We start from the raw sequence: 18,412 nt of genomic DNA, 5'->3' as shown, positions 1-18,412 counted from the left end.
CCGCTCTCGGGCACCGAGAGCATCGCTCGGTTCGGTTCGACGCAAAATATCATAATTAGCCCGGTTTCATCCTCCCCCGAGATGCCCAGGTGACATACGGACGGGCGATAAATCACGGTCCGATACTTTACGATTGGAAAGCGCCTTTTAGTAAATATCACAGCAGGAGCCTAAGGCCAACGTGACTGCATCATCTAGCGAGCCGATTCCTTTCTGAAGCTGATCGCGGCCCAGTTATTCCAAGACTAATCTGATTGCCCCCGATGCGCGGTCCAAACCCGAAAACGGTCACAAAGTACGTATTCGGTTACTTTCGCGGGCTGCACCATCGCCGTCGATTTGTTCGGTTAATGGGTCCGAATGGGTGACTCAGAAGCGAATGGTAAACGTTTCCGTCCAACCGACGCTCACGTGCGCCGCGGAACGATGATCGGCACAAAATTCGATCTAAAACAATCGACTCTCGCGAGGAAGTCTTGGATCGCGGGGAAAATTAGCCGCTTTTGGGCCCGGGTTCGGGTGCCGTCAAGGACTTTCGGCAGCGGCGCGATGGCACCGCCAAACGGCGCTGTACCGAAATTACAACCACGCGCGAGCCACCACCAAGCGCCGTGGCTTCCACTGCCTGCCACTGTCAGTCAATCGATTTGTGCAATGATCGTGATTTATCTATTTCGATACAGTGAACGGGGTTCTAATGAAGCGACATTCGCGTTTTCGCGCAACATTAATGGCGCATTCGTTTCAATTAGAAACACTTTTCTTCTACCGTTTCCAGTACCGCCGAAAGACCGCTACGTTTGGTCAATGTTTCGATATTCCCGTCAATTATTTCCGTCTTTTCATACAATCATTAATTGCATAGTTGCATATAAACTTTGAATTTTGTTTCGATAAACCAGGACAACGGACGAATAAAAATTTGAAAAAAGAATCAACGTCGAAGGACGCATGCGGAAAGGACACAAAGCAAAAATAACGAATCAAAGACTAAGCCATGAAGCAGTTGGTAAGCAAGTTCATGTTACCGATGAATGAAGCAATAAACAAAAGGTGACCTTAATACCTCAATCTCTCGATTTAATTCGTCGTTTGCGACTTTTTTTTACTTTATTTTCGTTTAGTTTAATGTTTAGTTTAGAACAACAGTTTATAACAAGCACAGCACGGTTTAGTACTCCCCATCCAAGTTGCGAACCTCCGTTGCGCCATCTGCCGGACGATTGCGGCCTCACGTTTATAGCACATTATGGCAAACGACCGTTCTGCGGCACGGAAGAAATTTTAACTGTTTGCGTTTGATGTTGTTAATTTCTGGTTTTCTTTCTGGAATCTACAGCTGAGTTATGAATAAGTATTTTATTCTAACTTTAAATTTCTATATTACACATGTTTTCTATTTTTGTATTTTTGAAAGAGAATGGAAATCTAACAGCGCATCAGCTGCTTTACGTTTGTGAGGTTGAGGAGGGCTTCACTTACAACAATCGACTCCAACCACTCCGGCCACTTCCGTTCACCCTAAGGAAAAGCACTCAGGATGTACACTCTCTCTCTCTTTCTCTTTCTCTCTCTTTCTTTCTCTCTCTGTTGTGAAAGCAGCTCTTCTGTGGCCTCTCTCTCTTTCTCTGAATCCCGACCATTCTCAATCGATTTTCCCACGGAATTATGGCACACGGAATGATGCAGTGATTGGCTCTCCGCCGAACCGGAAATCTCCGCGGGTCCGCTTGTTTGCGACATACTCTCGCTGTTTTCATACATGGCATGTTCACCTCGCGCAAATACTGCAAACTGACGTTCCGCGTGGCCGTCGTTGTAAGTGCCGTCATCGTAACCGCCAAATCTAGCTCCCGGCACTGGTTCTCTCACGCTCGTCCGTTATCCCTTTTCTCGCGCGGCGAGAGAGAGTTCCCTGCGCTCACGGCGGAGGCAACAAACCGGACCGACAACACGGCCGAGGTGACAGCCTGGCCTCGAAGCGCTCACACTTTTCACCATCGTCGCACAGTGAAAAGTGCGACAAACGCCAGAGCGCCAGAGCGCTGGTCGTGGCCCCGTGGTCGTCGTCGTTGTGCACCGGAAGTCCTCCGTTTCCTCCGTGTCAGGTGTTGGATCGGTGTCCGCAGCAGGTTTTCGCGCAGTGAAGAGCGCTGGTCGGGAATTCGTCGGGAGCCTCTGGCCCTTGGTTCCGGGAATGCTGGCCTCGCCGAGTGTGTGTTCTCCGCGTGACCTACGTTTGGCCGTCAGGCCTGTCAGAACGGTCCCCTTTTTTCCCCGGGGGCCATCTTCTAGTCAGCTGCTACTGTAACGTACCCACGGACTCGCTCGATATCCTGGTCCAACACACAACTCGTTCCAGAGTGGATTGAAGATAGGAAGTTGGGGATTCAGCATTCCGCCAGGATGTTGCACCGTTGGTGAGGATACCTTCGTGTGCTGGTGATAAAGTTGTGAGTTGTTTGGTGCAAAATCATCGAAGAATCGTTCGCGAAGTGTCCAAGGCAAAGCAAGTTAACATAAAATGTGGTTGTAATTCTGATGCGTAAAGAGGCAACAAAATTTGGGTGTATCGACTAGTAATGTAGACGCGAAATCGCTTGCCTTCAGTGGATCTGCTGGTGCAGCAGCGGCAACAACTGCATGTGCAACCGATGGCACACCACACACCACAGGTGCACCGTGAGTGTTTGTGAGAGGTGCCATGTGCAAGATTGTCGTGGTCGTCGTTGCGCCCCGGAAGGATCTCTGTGCGATACCACTACAGGCACCCCGTGTACTACTACGGCACGCGTCGATACGAGGCGTACACGGTGGCGGCGTTGAATGTGCAATTATGTGGGTTAATGGAAAGGGCTGCAGTAATCATAATTATAGCTTCGTACAACCGGCCGCCGCTGTCGTCGTCGAGCATTCAAATCAGCGCTAACTGCTACGCGGGCCTACCAGCCAGGCAGTCGCCAGGCACCACCGTGACTCACTTGCCAGCGAATCAATATGCCCGAGCGAGGTGAACGGTGAAAAACCGCAACAGTCCGGCAGCAGGTAAGCAGGGCGACCGAGGAGGCCGTAGACCAGTCCCCCAGAGCCGCAGTTCGCGTGAACATCGCTTCTTAAGTGCCAACACTAGTGGAGCCTAGGCCTAGTAATACTGCTTGCATTGAGTGCGACAGAAGTATTTTGCATAGCCGTTGCTCTATGATTTAATAGTTCGCTCGCACACTTGGGGAAGGAGGTGCTTCGAGCATCTTACGCAGCAAGGAACATAGAACCAGAGGATTAGGAACCCACATCCAGCTTTGGCTAACTAAGCGGCAATCGTTAAATGTGCCACCAATTCTTCTTTATCGTACATTTAGTCCTTTTAAATTAAACTCCATAGCAGTAAGGCAGTCGAAAATTGGATCACATTTTACATTCAATAATACAAAGTACCACTTTGTTGAGTTTTCACCTTTTTCAAATGAGCCATCGGGTTGGAAAGCAGGACTGGGCGTGTGTTACTGTCGCGTCCCTTTTCATTGCCCAGTTTGTTTAGATTTGCACATCAATCCATCCGGAAACAGTGAATCAATATTCGATTTCCCACAACGCTGCTACCGCTTTCCACGTGGCCATTGTTCGGCATGTAATCACCGGAGCGTGATGGGGATGGCCACAATTTACAGAACCGATGTGAGACCGAGTATGGCGCGACGGGCGGAGCATAAATAGAAGATTATGCATGACTCGACTTTATTCTGCCTGACCGCGTACGCGTTATCAATGACGACAAAGATGGACGGATCGATTTATATCGGTTCGAACGGTTTCCTTCTTTCCTTTCGCTTCTTTCATTCAACTACAGGCACACTATAACTGTCACTTCTTGCCATTTCTTCGATTGGATTTTAGGAGAAACTTACGGTAAAAGTGCCAATCCATATGATGTGCAAAAGCTTCACGCCTTTAAATGGCCAGAAGAAGCACGCTAATGACTTAGCGATGACCTTAATTCTTCCAGCAACGTTGTGTGTAAACCTTGAATAAATTATAATCTGCCTTGATGACTACAAAAAATGCCAATAACAACTAGACAAGGAGAGAATCATGCAATGGTTCACGTAACCAAACGAATGTTCACCTATAAACTTTTTATAGAACTTCGATGCCCAATGTTCTCGAAAGAAGAGGATGATTTATCGAAACGATCGATAGTGCCACCAAGCGTTCTCTAACTCTAACTAGTCACTAATGAGGGTCAGAGTCGAGTGAGTAAAAAATTAGTTGATTAGCTCCGTAAATAGATTTAAATGAGGAAGAATTAGAAAAGAATCAGACTGTCCTGAATTAATAAAAAATTCTTCTAATAGTTAAATCAGCCGATAGTCGATTAATTTTTCTCCCATTTTTGCTGTAGTTAACACTGTTCACCAAATCCCTGTTTGTTACGTTTTGAAAAATATACACATTTGATTGTTATTATCATAACCGGACGCAGCACCGGGCCCTATGGTTTAATTTATTGGCTTTTAGCTAGATGTTTGGAAGGTACAGGCATATTGTCCTATTGCCGCACAGCCATACAGGTTGCGGTACGCCGAGGAGCAGCCAGTATCATTTGACTCATTTTGGCACCGCTTCCGGCATCGGCGAACCATGCACCATGCACAGCACATTAGCTGGCAGGACATTCCGCACAGACTGACGCACCATTTTTCGATCATAAATTATAAAAAGTTCACCCAGTGATCGGCACAACAGACCGACGCGGCCCGTGAAGCATCGCCGGGTCGGGTCGGGCAAAAAACCTGGAATGTGTTTGACCCATAAAACGTGAGAAAAGGGCTGATAGTCAGCAAAGCGTATCGGTGGCCCCTGCTTCAGCCCTGCAGCTTCCATCCACTTCGCGGGTGTTGTTGTTTGGCAGCCACCCGCTACCGAGCGTATCAGATTTGGCTCGCCATCGGTCGCGGGCTACGTCAATTTCGGTTTGCGGCAGAAAATAGATAAAATTCGTTCGATTGTTGGAAGATTTTTATGTTTTAATCACAACAACACTGCGGCCTGGCCAGCAGGCCTTTCGAACCGGTTTCGAATATTTTGTGCTGACAATGCCATACTAGACTTGCCAAACACCACCGGGCGGCTCCATCAAAGGGGCGGCCACCAGCCACCATGCGGCTCCATTTGGGTATCCTTTTTGTTTCATCGTCACCGTCGAATAATCACGATAATCATCGACGGGACTGTCCATATGTTTAAGGTTATAAAACCACCTTTGCTATTAACAGTTGGAAAACAGTTCCGTTCGATGGACCCTACGAAATAATGATTAATGTGCATCCGGGGGGGAGGGTCCATTCATCATCGAGGGTAGTTGACAGAACATGGCGTTCTCGGTGGACAGGTTGACCCACTCATTAGTCAGGCTAGCTAATTTTAAGCACACTTTTTCTGCAATTTGCTTAGACAGGCCGGTAGTCGGATTGTCGGTTGACGTCGGAACGAAAAACTGTCGCGAGCAGGTAAAGGGCAACAAGAATGCACTCTCTCACTCTCTCTGTCTCGTGAAGTGCGTTCTTTATGAACATGTGGCCCCGTGTGTTGTCGTTGTGTTGTACCAGCAGCAGCTGTCTTGAGAGGTATTTGCATTTTATTTGCACGACTATGCCCCGCTCAACTGCTCTATCGATCCTCCGCTTTTCGGCGACGGTCTGCTTTGCCAACCGCACGTCCGACTTTCAAGCTTCACTTTCGTCCGTACGGGCAAATGTCCGACCACTACGGCTAGGGACACGGTGCCACGTGAGCCCTCATTGTGGAGCACCGCACAGAACCAGAACAGGTTAGCATTTCAGAGCAACACTTTTTGCTATCGCAATAAAGGTCACTCTAAAGTGCAGTTGAAGGCAAATATTTTTGAATTTGATTCTCAGTTGTAACAGTAACGAGGACGATTTTTCAGACAATAACTAGGCCAACCAATGAATCATGAAATGTCTCGCATCGCACGAACCACTGTAGATGAGCGGACAGGACCCCATTTCTTTAATGGCTGCACGCGACACGCCACGCATTCATTCACAGCTCCTGCCACGCTGTCACGTGTTGGGCCATCATAATCACTACTGTTACTATCAGCTTTGCACCTATTGATTTAGGCTGGCAATTACTTGATGATCCAATGATGACCACAGGACTGCTCCACGCCATCGAACACTGTGGCTTACGGATATTGATTTTTAGTAACACTTGCCGTCGTTCACACACTGTTTCGTCCCTGTAGTTATTAAAATAATCTCTCGTTCTTTCACTCAAGCACGTGGCGGACATCATTAATTGGCCATAGTTCTACTGAAATGTTTATTGAAACGGCCACTTTCTCTGTGTGGCACTCTAAGAAAGTCCAGCAGATAGCCGGATACGGACCGAGTAAATAAATTGTGTTGACTGTTTATTGTACCATAACGGGAATCAAGCGACTTCCGCTGGACTCGGAGTGGCGCAAATATACAACGACACAACCGAGTTGACCAAACAAATCTCTGCGAAACCAAAATAGACTCCAGCTTGAAACGCTCGGCTTGGCCGCCGACGACGAGCTTTATTTGAAGGCTTCTCTTACTGCTTTGAATGGCTTTTTGCAACGCCAACACTAAGGGGGGCCATGGGAGCCATCCAAGTGTCTTTGAGAATGGCGGCAGGCGCTAGGGCTGCCGGATGCCGCAGCGGACCACATACTTGAAAATACGATGCCCTTTCCGAGCCGATCGAGCAAACAATGTCGCGCTGCTTCCGCCGGAGCGGAAGGCGGAGGCGAAAGGAGCAACCAACTACCACGCCACGCCACGCCGCGGAAGACGTCAAAGTTCAAACGCACAGCACACACATCTACACGACCGGTTTCTTGTCGGAGAGCGAGAGAGCGTCGGCCGTGGACACGTGGACACTGAACGCACGCCACACGTGCGACCGGGCGTCCCCACCTGTCAGGTGTCTTCAGTTCACTTGACCTGTTTGTCATAAGAAATCCTTAATAAGCTTCATTAGAGCTTTTAAGCCTTGGATCCCAGCTGACCACCCCTCTGGGAAGGCAAATACAGGGAAGTAAAAGATGGGACCTTGTGTATATGAAGGAACCATGCTTACCTGACGGTTACTAGGCTGTTCAATAAGTTCGTATGGTCGATAAGGAAAACACATTTTTGTTGGTTTGAAATACACTTTATTATTCAGTACGGCCTTCCTGGACATCGAAAAACGCTTCCGCAGCCGTTATGACGTCATCATTTGATGAAAAACGGTTTTCACGCATTTTTTTTTTGGTTTGAAAACGGATGGAAGTCACTACGAGCCAAATCTGGTTAATATGGTGGATACTCCAACAATTCGAACATTAATTCAACAATTAATTAATTTGGTTACACTGCTCAATGAGATGCCTAGCCCTTGTATTAAATCTCTTTCAGTAATTCAACGATTTTCCAATACGATATCCTGTATTTTTTCTACGATTTCAGGATTTGTGTCTGTTTTTTACGTTTTTGACGTGGATCGTCTTGAAGGCTGCTACGACCATGTTTGAGCTCAGAATCCCCTCTTTTAACCCCCTAATTGAAGGCGAAGATTCTTTTTATACTTGCAATATTGATTCATAAGTTTCCGTTGGTTTTGAAACCTTCCAAATACAAAAAAATTCAATCACTGCACGATACTTAATTTTGTTCCGTTGTAAAAAATACTTTCACATGTCGATACTTAATGACTTGTAAAACAAAAAATATTAGGCTCGTAGCAACCCTCTGTTATTACCGATCATACGAACTTATTGAACACACTAGTACCTCAAGATTATGATTTTTTTAGTACTATCGTTAAGGCTTAGTTGAATACTGCAGCTCAGCACTAAGTAGAAGAGTATCTTTTTCTGAGATAGTATTTATTTCATTTATTAAATTAATTTTCCATTAGCTAGAAACTTTCGCAGCCATTCGCAGTAGTTTGGACCTCGGTACAATCCATTTGCATAGCAAATTGTTGATCTTCCACTGAGACGTTTTCTGGATCGCTCCTGTGGTCTGGTGCTGGTTCAAGTCCTTCCCACTATTGCAACATTGTGTCATTGTTTCATACCTAGAACCATCACTCAGTTCTGCTTTGCTCTCCGCTGCTTCGCTTTGTTCCAACACTTCCAACACTTTACTACGTCGGCTGACGGTGTTATCCTGACGCGCGCTGACGAAGACGGACTTCTTGCGGGTCATGCCGCCGAGTACTAGTTTCGAAGAGGTGGTGGACAGGGTTACATTTTCCACCCTACAACGAAGCGCACCTGGTCTGTCTTTGTTACAGCCACGCCACAAAAAAAAACTGTGTCACACTTTGTACGCTGCCCTGCAACGGTGGCGTTATGAACGACCAAGGGTGAGTTCCCAGTGTCCAGGTGAATAAAATATTGAAACCTGGAGTACCTCACACCCTGGCTGTGTGACACCCTTAAAACGCAGCTCAAGTGCAGGGAAGCAGGCGTAGGCCCAGGAAGGGCCAGGGTGTTATTTAACACGCCAAATCCTGCCCGCTTCAGTAACGAAACGCCTGCCGTGACGTATGCACGGCTCGAGAGTGCCGCCGCTCGGAATCTACTGTGAACTACGCTGCGTTGGCCAGTGCGATTACCAGGTCACGGCCAGACGCGGGTAATACGCTACTGCTACGTAGATTATACTGGCAAATTGTAGTGCCGCGATTCTGCGCCTCTCGTAATCGTAGCGCAGACCAGAACCTGATTCGCTTTGTAATCATCTTTGTTTGGCGACGCTGCCGATGGCGACGTGCCTAAGGCTAGCAGTGATCGGCGTGGGTCAGTCCGAAGCTAACGGGTGTGTGCCATCGTCATCCGAGTCCGAGATTGCTCTTTCTCCGTCAGCATCGTGAGCGTCATATCTGTCGAGAATAGCGTCGAGTTTGAAGCAGGTCAAAGTCAATCTTCGATAGTTCTAAATCACAGCCAACGAGCGCAATTCCTATACGAAAGAAGACCTTCTAGTTTTGCGTACGGATGTGCTGTTACAGATACTGAGTGGTGAAGTGGACTTTATTTGTTTGAATTACGTATACTTGAAGTATTGCTCTCCTTGGGGTGCATCGGAGGGCTCCAGATCAGTAACACTTGAAGTGCATTTTTGATAGGTGTTGGAACTGATGAAAACATCGTTAATATTACAAGAATGTCGATGCTTATCGGAAGTTGTTAATCAGCCTGTACTGTTCAACGCATGTGTTAAGAAGTAGTGCATCTGGGATAAGACTTCTTTTGTGAATTTTAAATTCTAAACTGCAGTGGCATTCCGATAAATCATATTCGTAAACATCCAAAGCGCTTATTTTGCTACTATAACCGTGTTCAATTTGCTCAACAAAGAAGATGGCAATGTTTTTTCAACAAAACGAGTAACAAGAATGGTATAAAGTGGACCAAGAGTCGAGGTCGGTTCGAGAGATGGTTGTAGTCCCAAAGTGTCACGGACGACCAAACTACAGCAACCGCTGGGCAGCTAATGAAAGAATCGGTGCCCGGAAATTGACCATTGATTGCTTGAGATCTTACTCGTTTTGTTATCAGCTATGGGTGTGTTTTTTTTGAAGTCATGAACAAAAGTCCCGTTTTAGGTTGTAGGGATATCATCTAAAGCTAAAACAGAAACTATATTTAAGTCAAGATCTCTTGGTGCCTCGCAAAGGTTCGAAATTACATACACTTGGACCGGCATATGTAAAAGGTAACATGTAAAGCTTGATTTTATTGTCCTTGCGGTAGCGTCTGGCGAAAGAAATTCTTTTTAAATTACTTTATCCACTCAGTTAATGTATTTATTATGGAGAATTTTCTTCAGATCAAAATAAAAATTTAACTTTGTGCCTTGAATTTAATTGTATATTGATTTGCTCTACAAACATAGTAAGAAGGATACACAGGGTGGCATAATTTTAGGTCCGACAGTTCTACAGGAAGAGATAATCAAAGTTCGATAGAAGTTTCTTTTCATTTCTCTGACAGTTTTCCGATAAAAACTTTAAATATTTCCTGTTTCACATACGCTCAAAGCTTTATTCGCAACTCTAAATCACTTTGCCGCCAAATGCATCGACAAATTAAAACCCATCTCGTTATACTTGTTTTTCTGTCACAACTATAAAGAGTGCGAAAGATTGTACCGTATTTACGGCCACCGGATAAAGGGTCAGCATGTTCGCATGTCGGTCCACGAATAGTGTATACTCATGTGGCTTCACAACATTACTTCACCAGAGCGACGAGAGTGACACACATTCTCCAGGTGTGGCGGCAATAATCGATACTAATTTAATTTGTACCGAAACGCCCCGGTTGCGGTCGGCCGAACATGCTCCCGGGGCGACATCTAATTCAATTTTACGACTTCCCGACTTGATACCCCGACCAATTCCTGAATTCCGATGTGTTTTTTGACGTTCTTCTCGTTTGGCTCCCGCAGACGCCAGAAGTGCCGTGAGCAGCAGCAGTAGTAGCCAGAAGTGCCAGCAGCAAGTGCGCCAATTCGCCATCGGCAGTGCCGGCCGTGTCCGCGGACTCCGGACGAGAACTAGTTCGATGCTGGACAGAATGCAATTTGGCTGGGCGTACGATGGAGTCAACGGTTCCGTGCCCCGCAACACTGGCCCGGAATGTGCGGAGTTCCTGTCGCCCGGCCGGAAGCTGATCGAGTCCGTCATCACGATACCGCTCTGTCTGCTGGCGATCAAGTGGTCGGTGAACCGGCTGAAGCCGATCACGTACCGCCAGCTGCAACCGGATCGCACCGTCGTCCGACCGCTCAGCGGCAGCAATCACAATCTGCACCATCTGCACCACTACCAGGCGAGGCACGCGGATCCGGAACCGCGGGATCTGCTGCTGCCCCACCACCGGGAGCGATCGTTCTCGTCGGCCTCGATTGCCAGCGGGACGGCGGACGAGTACTGCTGCCACCGGTGCTGCCAGACACCGGCGGGCTCGGTGCGGGGCTTCGGCCCGACGGGGGACGGGGCGCTTGCCCCCAGCTGGGGCAAACAGTTGCTGCTCGTCACCATGTCGCTGACGCTGGGCGTCGAGATAGGCTTTAAGTTCGCCACTAGGACCGTGATCTACATTCTAAACCCCTGTCACATCACCACCGTCATACAGGTACGTTGGAGTCGCAGGTCGAGTCGCCCGGACACCGGTAAAGGCTAATCCCTATCCTCTGCTGCAGATTTACCTGTTGGCGTGCAACAAGCCGACCAAGAGCTCGACGGTGCTCTTCCGGATCCAGATGAACTATCTGAACGGTCCGCTGCTGGCGTTCATGTTCCCGGAAACGGACAGCCGGCAGCTGGCGCTCGAGGAGTCCATCTACTGGATCCAGCACGCCCTCATGTGCATCATACCGATATATCTACTCAAGACCGGCGGTAAGACCCATCGCCCCGGGGCTCATAAGATTGGACACGGATACTAACGTTCCCTTGCACATGTTTTAGGTGTCTACAACATGGAAGCTTTAAACGACTTTACCTGGAACGTGATCGGATACGCCGCACTCATCATCTACCATTTTGCAATTCTACAAGTTGTGGCCATCGTAAGTTGCCCTGATACGGCTCCTGAAGGACCGCCGACACTAACCCTAATCCATTTCGTAGCCCGTGCAGGTGAACCTCAATCACATGCTCTGCCCGGCGTTGAAGGACCCGTTCGAGGGGCCCAGCTACCGCATCTGGGCGGTGTTCCACGAGGCCCTCCTCTGTACGCTGCTGTGCAAGGTCGTCACGGCGCTGTTCAACCCGACGGGCCCGCCGCTCGTGACCAATCCACCGTTCATCAAGAACGGAACGCCGGGCGATGCGACCCCGAACATTCCCGCGGCCAGCCTGGCCTCGTCTACCTCGCTTCCGCCGCATCTGATCTCGTCGTCCCGTCCGTCGTCGCGCTCCTCGTCGCCCGCCAAGTCGGCCGCGATGCTGCAGGAGAACAACATCATCATCAAGACGAGCAAGATCGACTAGTGGCTGGCGTTCGTGCCCACGTTGGGTCTCCTTCTGTACCGCGCCAAGGCAGTAGTGGTTGGTGGCAGTAGCTGAAACCGCTCCGACACCGAGGATACCGATAATGTGCGGGTAACTCACCCGGTGAGCTTTCTTTCTTGCGAATCAAACCTTGCGATGTCGATCAGTTCGATAACTGGTTGCGTGTACATCCAGGTCCTAACAGTTCTGGAGGCAAACGGGGAAACGGAACAGACGCCCCAGATGTTGCGCTTAAAGTGAACTTATCATGGAAATTATTACGCTTTCCAACCAGACCAAGGTCTTTGGGAGGGGGGTTCGAGTTTCTTTCGCTGTGGCAAATTGGTTAACGAGACCCGGTCACGTCTTCACTTTAGTCCAACCGGAGCCCGAGTGGCCTAGCAATCATATCATTCATCGAAGCAGCGATCCGCGCTAGGTCCATCGAAACGTATCCGTTTGCCCACGGGATATATCATTGGTAGAGGGTCGCTGACCCAGTGAAAACCCGACCATGAGGTCCTCTATTCTAACGAAGCGATACAGAAGAACAAAAACACAGAATCGAAATGATGTAACAACTCATCGATTGCCTTTCGTATTAAAATACACACTTACGCTAGAGCAGGAATCAAGTTATTTAAATCAACGCCAGCATAAAAAGCAAAGGCATAATATCTTTACGCGACAGCAAAAATTAACATTTAACCTTTGCTTTCAAAAAGTTAACGTTCAAAACTAATCAACCGAGATCAAAGATTGTTAACCATTCGGTTCATTCGGTTTACGTTAGGAGCGTTTTCGAAGGAAGGGCGCGCTTTAAAACAAGGGCAAGTGCCAGTGCAGTGGTCACACCACCCGGCTTGTAGTAGTGAATCTTCTAAATCTCGTTCTAAAAGCTAGTAGTGGAGCGCTAAGGATGCAATTAGTATAAAACTTGGGCAAAATGGGCAAAACCCGTAGGCAAGGGCAGTGTACTCATCGCCCCGCCCGGGGTGAACGAAAGTAGTGATACAGATAGAACAATATTAGTGCGCCGAGGGCGAAGCTAGGTGGAGCTAGTAGCAATCGTAGTTACTGTTAGTGAGTAAACAATAACGGAAAAATGCGGCGCACCGGAAGTGCCGGCGCACATGTTAACTGTAAAACGGTTTTAATTTGCGGCACGTACCGGGCGCGAAAGGGGCGACGACCGCTGAGGGGCTGAAGGTTGGCTGACCGTTGTGATATATAACCTGATCTGCCTGCATTTTGATCGACTAGAATTGAATTGCTCCGGCGCGCGCCGTCACATACCAGGCATAACCCCCGCCACGGGCACCTAATCATTGCACCCAGTTAGTCCGGAGGTCCGGAAGACGTTCTGGAGGGTTTGTTAGCGGGCCTGACCGTGTAAAAATATGCAGACCTAAACCCCCTGGGCACCTGACATCAGACAATACCTTTACCAGACCGCCGTAGATCGATCAGTAATGTCGCCGCAAACGCAAGCAAAGGCTAAGGCTAATTTTAATACCTCATTCCTTAGTGGGGCCCGGGTTGGGGGGTCGAATACTACTTTCCCATCATTTGAAGCGTTACTAATCATAGCAAAAATCACAAGCGAGCATAAGCACAGCGAGAGAGAGAGAGCGCGACATTGGGCGCTCGCTGAGGAAGGCGTCAGGAGTCAAGCGTCAACATTTAATCAATTTTTTCCAACGCAAGAGTGAGATTTAGTAGATACGGGCGGCAGCAACAGTAGGAGGGCACGCACTGGTCCGCGACTAAAACGACTTCTATTTGCAGTTCTTTAAGAAACAACCAACTAATTAAATACAATCATATTATCGTGATAGCCAACCGCTGACCGCGGGCGTTCGCTAACTTCTTGTGTAGGTTTAGAGAAGGGTGATTGGGGAGGGTCCAGCGACCGCCAATCGCTTCACAAATTGACTTTGGCTGATCATTATTGGTTCAAGTACCGTTCAAATTAAGGTATCATTAGTTGAGACGCTAAACACGGGCTCAGGAGGGCGGTGGAGGTTGTTGATCAATTCATATGTACATACGCATCTTGGCAAAGGACCACAAAGCAGTCCGGTGACACCACCAGTCCCGACTACCCGGTTTCCTTAACATCTCCCGTAGAATTCTCGTAACGGTTAAGGGTAGGTAACGTTGGAGCGTCCAAATTCGGTTCGAAACTCAGAGTCGCCTGCCGGAAGGAAACTGCTATCAATTCGGTGTGCCTTCGAATCAGACGTACAGCGAGGTTGCGAAGAATTAGGCCAAGGACAGTGTTATCCGTTTAGCGATGGCCCCACAAGTAACGGTGAAACATACTCCGTAGTTCTATAGAATTCATCAGCACATTTCCTCACTCTTCGCGGTCTCTCCCCGTGTCTCTCTGTTTATGATTTGCAGAACCTAGTTAGAGGGTAGTTTACGATAAGCCGAACCGATTACCGAACTGTAACATAAAAAGTCCTCACTTGGCCACATCCTTGACTCACAGGTACATGCCGAAACGAAATACTCTATCATAGGTCTACTACAGAAACGGGCGGGAGTTACGGTTGCGCTTCGGAAACTAAGTCAATATGCAATAAAAATTAGAAAAAAACGTTAAATCTAAAGTATTAAAAACGATCATATCGCTTGCAAACCAATTTCCAGCCAAAGGCCAGCGAAGGAAGGAAGGTACTTTCTCCCCGGCAGGCCCACTAGAACGGTGGTGTCGTCGGTCCATGAAGTGGAACTTTGGGATGTGATTTTTCGGCTGCTGATTGCTAAACTAAACATGGCTCGAATTAAAAGGAAAAACACAAAGAAACATCGGACATTACATACTCCCTCTGATGGTATCATTAGTCGCCCTCTCGAAGATCTCACAACACGCATGTTCCCTTCTACCGAATTCGGTCTTCGCGAACCTCAAAAACACGTTCAAATCCCTTTTGCACATCACTGCGAACGGAATGTAAAATTATTTAGCATTTTAATCAAACACACGCGACAATGTACTAAACTAATTTCAACTAAAAGCTCTAGACTCAGTGAGAAATATACACAAACAGACATACGCGCTCTCTCTTAACAAAAAAACGAAGGTTCAATTCAATTGAATTAATAAACTTAGTCCTGTTGGCACACCTGGTATGCCTAGTTAAGTAAAGTAGAGAAAAAAAACAGAAAAGGAAACGGGAGCAGTAAAAGCAAACCTCTAGCGTCGTAAGCAACCAAACCAACATCCAACCCAACTAGTCACCAAGAGAAGAAAAACCAGCACTCACCTTCCTGTGAAGTGAGCAAAAATAATACAATAAATTGAAAACAGTTACTGAAGCCTGATTTCTCCTTCCAATCCATTCCGTTCCGTGAAGAACTAGAAACTCTTCAGTTTTGCGTGTCCGAACTAGCATCGTCTGGTAACCTCCTCGTGGCGGAGCTTTATGGTTGGTTCACCTAATGTAAGTCTTCCGCCTCACTATTCTCCAATTTAATTTTAACTGTTAGTTTTATTGCAAAATAGGTTCTCTTATTCGCAAAACTCGACTTAATGCTTTCTTCAAACAGTGAGTTATGCAGTGAGTTTATAGCTTTGTTATCTTCTCTATACGAGATTTCTATACGAGACAACGATCGATCAGAATGATCGATGTTAGCTTCGGTGTTGGTCGTGATAGTAGTGCCTACCTTTTGTTATTTGGACACATGGACAATCTTCGTTTGTCCTTGCTCGACCACGTTCCATTGTAGCAAACGGCGTTCCTTTTCATCCCTAACAGAGTCCTTTTTATGAATGTTCAATTATTTCTTCGACCCTGGCTAGACTTCAGCCGTTGTTTGTGAGTAGTCCATCCGTTATTTGTTCGGTCGGTCCGAGAATGAATAACCGATGTGGTGCAACAATCCACATCCGCAATGAGTTGTTACTTACTAACGTTCCCTGCAGTAGTGCCCTTGACCCTCAACCTTAGGTGAGTAAGACTGTGTGTAACCGACTGTACCTACTCAAATCTAACATTGATACAATGTGAGGTGCTGCACCCTTTTCACCTCACCGTCAACCTTCCATTTCAATTTTACTTCATTTCTAATTATTGGCTCGCATAGACCGACCGCGGCTGCGGTAAGGTTTCCGTGTGCCCTTTCGAATTATCGCTCACTCTTTTTACTGATTTGCCAACGTTATCCGCCCAAAATTGGAACCTGTAGACGGGTTACCTCACCCCGTGTGGACGAGTTTATGTGTGAGAAAAGCAATCCATTACCACACTGTCACAGCCTCGAGCTTACTGTAGGGTTGAAGTTTCCGTTACTTCGGCACTGTGGCTGGGAATTTCCTAACACCCCTACAACACGCGGCACGTTCCGCTTCCGTTAACCTCTTCCGATACGTTACGAGACGAGAAGCGATTGACAAATGGGCGGCGGTGGCCCGATGGCGACTAAATCACAAGTACCGTAGCAAGTGCAAGTGATCGCGGTTTCGTCATAATTGCGGTACGATAAAAACTCGCCCACAAAGAGACATAAAGGGTGGAAAAAAACATCCGCCGGCCATCCAGGTCGCAGCAAGCAATCGAATGCAAGTGGTGCGACTAATTGCAGCCCAGATTGCAGCTTTTCTCGCCCCGCCGAGTGCGCACCTATTGCGATCTATTGCTCCACCTCGTAGCTGCTCCACGGGGTCAGGGCTCATACTACAAGATGTGGCACGGCGAGTGCAACAAAAACAAATACAAAGAATTGGATCCTATAAGGGAAAAAATAAGGGCTGCGGGCCGTTCCGGCGACCTAGCTGCTGAGTCTGGGGCCGACCGTTTCCGCAAGCGATATGCAATTGATTAGCCGGGCCAATAAATGGAGCAAATTCGCCAAACCGCGGCGCACGCGGAACGGTTGGGCAACGGTTGGGTCTATTAGACGAGTAAAAGTCAATAAAGGGCTGATAAATGAATGGATACGTTTGTGCTTTACACCTTAGTCGCCAGCGGGCGCCAGCCCGGGGGCCACGGGGAATGTGCGTGAAGAATGCGCCCGCGCCCCGTACTTGTGTAATTGTGGTCGCACATTAGCGGGGCGATCAGATGCGATCAGAGCCGGAGAGTCAGACGACGGCCGGGCAGATCATCATATCTCTATCGCGTGTATCGGGAACACGGTCTACGGCCAATTGCGCGGCTGCTCCCGTGGGCTCGCCGGTCCAGCCGTCTCGTGTGACGTACCAGCGCACGCGGCCTAGGATGAGACTCGGGGTTGGTGGGTTGGTTGGGAGCAGGCACGACCGAGGTACGATACTGGTCGTTCGCAGTGCCAGTTAGTCAGAGCGCAGTGGCACTCCAGTGCGGAAGCATGGCGAAGTACGGCGTACTGTAAGTCGTGCCGTGCGTTGCTGGCACAGGTCTCAGGGCAGGTCGCGATCCTCAAATGTTTTCTTCTTCGCCGCCGAAAGGATACTCCTGGTTGCTGGGGCCACGCTGCTGGGATTGGCCCGGGCCCGCTACAGCCACGTCTCCTGCCAGGTGGTGGAGAACAAGTGGTGCACCGTGCAGCGGCTGCGGATTACCGCGCGGACGGACGTGCGTGGCCTGGTGTTTCCGGACGACCGGTACGAGAAGATCCGGATCGGGCAGTACTACGATTTCGTCAACACCGACAGCACGATCGTGATTTTCTCCGCCGAGCTCTTCCACCGGATGCGGCGGGCCCGCTACCTGCAGATGAACGGGGTCCGCATGGTCGGGCTGGACATGCCCGAGACGGTGCTCGAGCTGGACGTGGCCAACAACTGGCTGTCGCGCGTGTACGTCGACCCGGACCGGAGCTACGCCCTGCGGAAGCTAAACATGCGCAACAACCTGTTGACCAGCATCAGCAGCTTCAAGTATCTGAACTCGATCGAAGATCTCGATCTCAGCGACAACATGCTGCACACGGTCAACTTTGACGTGTTCTCGTTCATGCCGTACATCCGCGTGCTGAACCTGGCGCGTAATCGAATTTTCAGTGCCACCGCCGGTGACGGCGTCATCTCGCTCGGCTATCTGGAGGAGGCGAACCTGGCCGAGAACCAGCTGACCAAGCTGGACGTCGGCGTGTGGCTGTTCCCGTCGCTGCGCACGCTGAACCTCACCGGGAACGCCATCAAGCGCCTGAACCTCTCGAGCCAGCAGTCCTTCCCGCGCCTCAAGAGTGTTCTGCTGTAAGGCATAAGGTTGGGACCGAGGGTGGGTCGCCCGGGGGGGGTTTTAGGTGTGTATGACCAGTGAAGTGTAACTCGCATTGCCGTTGTACGAAATCGCCAGTCGATCGGGCTGGCGAGATCGTCATAGATTTAATAAACGTACGTTCAACTGATAGGCAGGAGGTTGCGTTTTGG

The 18,412-nt window shown here is 48.7% G+C and overlaps 2 protein-coding genes across 3 annotated transcripts; both read left to right on the top strand.

Moving 5' to 3' along the window:
• The first annotated feature begins 2,748 nt into the window (after nucleotides 1–2,748).
• LOC131216098 (uncharacterized) lies at nucleotides 2,749–12,254 on the top strand. 2 transcript variants are annotated; one of them, XM_058210507.1, is made up of 5 exons: nucleotides 2,749–3,045; nucleotides 10,497–11,185; nucleotides 11,253–11,451; nucleotides 11,521–11,621; nucleotides 11,683–12,254. In XM_058210507.1, exons 2-5 carry the CDS (start codon nucleotides 10,613–10,615, stop codon nucleotides 12,043–12,045), a joined length of 1,236 nt encoding a protein of 411 aa, XP_058066490.1. In that variant the 5' UTR covers nucleotides 2,749–3,045; nucleotides 10,497–10,612; the 3' UTR covers nucleotides 12,046–12,254. The 2 variants fall into 2 exon arrangements, with proteins under 2 accessions (XP_058066490.1, XP_058066491.1); XM_058210508.1 differs by lacking the exon at nucleotides 2,749–3,045 and having other exon boundaries at nucleotides 10,496–11,185.
• Nucleotides 12,255–17,355: 5,101 nt separating this feature from the next.
• LOC131216191 (leucine-rich repeat-containing protein let-4-like) lies at nucleotides 17,356–18,381 on the top strand. The gene is made up of 2 exons (XM_058210610.1): nucleotides 17,356–17,405; nucleotides 17,486–18,381. The coding sequence occupies exons 1-2, from the start codon at nucleotides 17,386–17,388 to the stop codon at nucleotides 18,237–18,239; spliced, it is 774 nt and encodes a 257-aa protein (XP_058066593.1). The 5' UTR covers nucleotides 17,356–17,385; the 3' UTR covers nucleotides 18,240–18,381.
• Nucleotides 18,382–18,412: the final 31 nt, after the last annotated feature.

This window comes from Anopheles bellator, chromosome 1, assembly GCF_943735745.2.
Source record: "Anopheles bellator chromosome 1, idAnoBellAS_SP24_06.2, whole genome shotgun sequence".
NCBI classification, from domain to species: Eukaryota; Metazoa; Arthropoda; class Insecta; order Diptera; family Culicidae; genus Anopheles; species Anopheles bellator.
This window is presented reverse-complemented; position numbering and strand designations above follow the sequence as displayed.

Bases quoted from the DNA above. Each gene is read 5' to 3' on its own strand.
- LOC131216098 (XM_058210507.1), top strand. From the start codon at position 10,613: ATGCTGGACAGAATGCAATTTGGCTGGGCGTACGATGGAGTCAACGGT. The intron at 11,186-11,252 runs GTACGTTGGAGT...CCTCTGCTGCAG, and splicing joins ACATCACCACCGTCATACAG to ATTTACCTGTTGGCGTGCAA. The intron at 11,622-11,682 runs GTAAGTTGCCCT...TCCATTTCGTAG, and splicing joins TTCTACAAGTTGTGGCCATC to CCCGTGCAGGTGAACCTCAA.
- LOC131216191 (XM_058210610.1), top strand. From the start codon at position 17,386: ATGGCGAAGTACGGCGTACT. The intron at 17,406-17,485 runs GTAAGTCGTGCC...CGCCGCCGAAAG, and splicing joins ATGGCGAAGTACGGCGTACT to GATACTCCTGGTTGCTGGGG.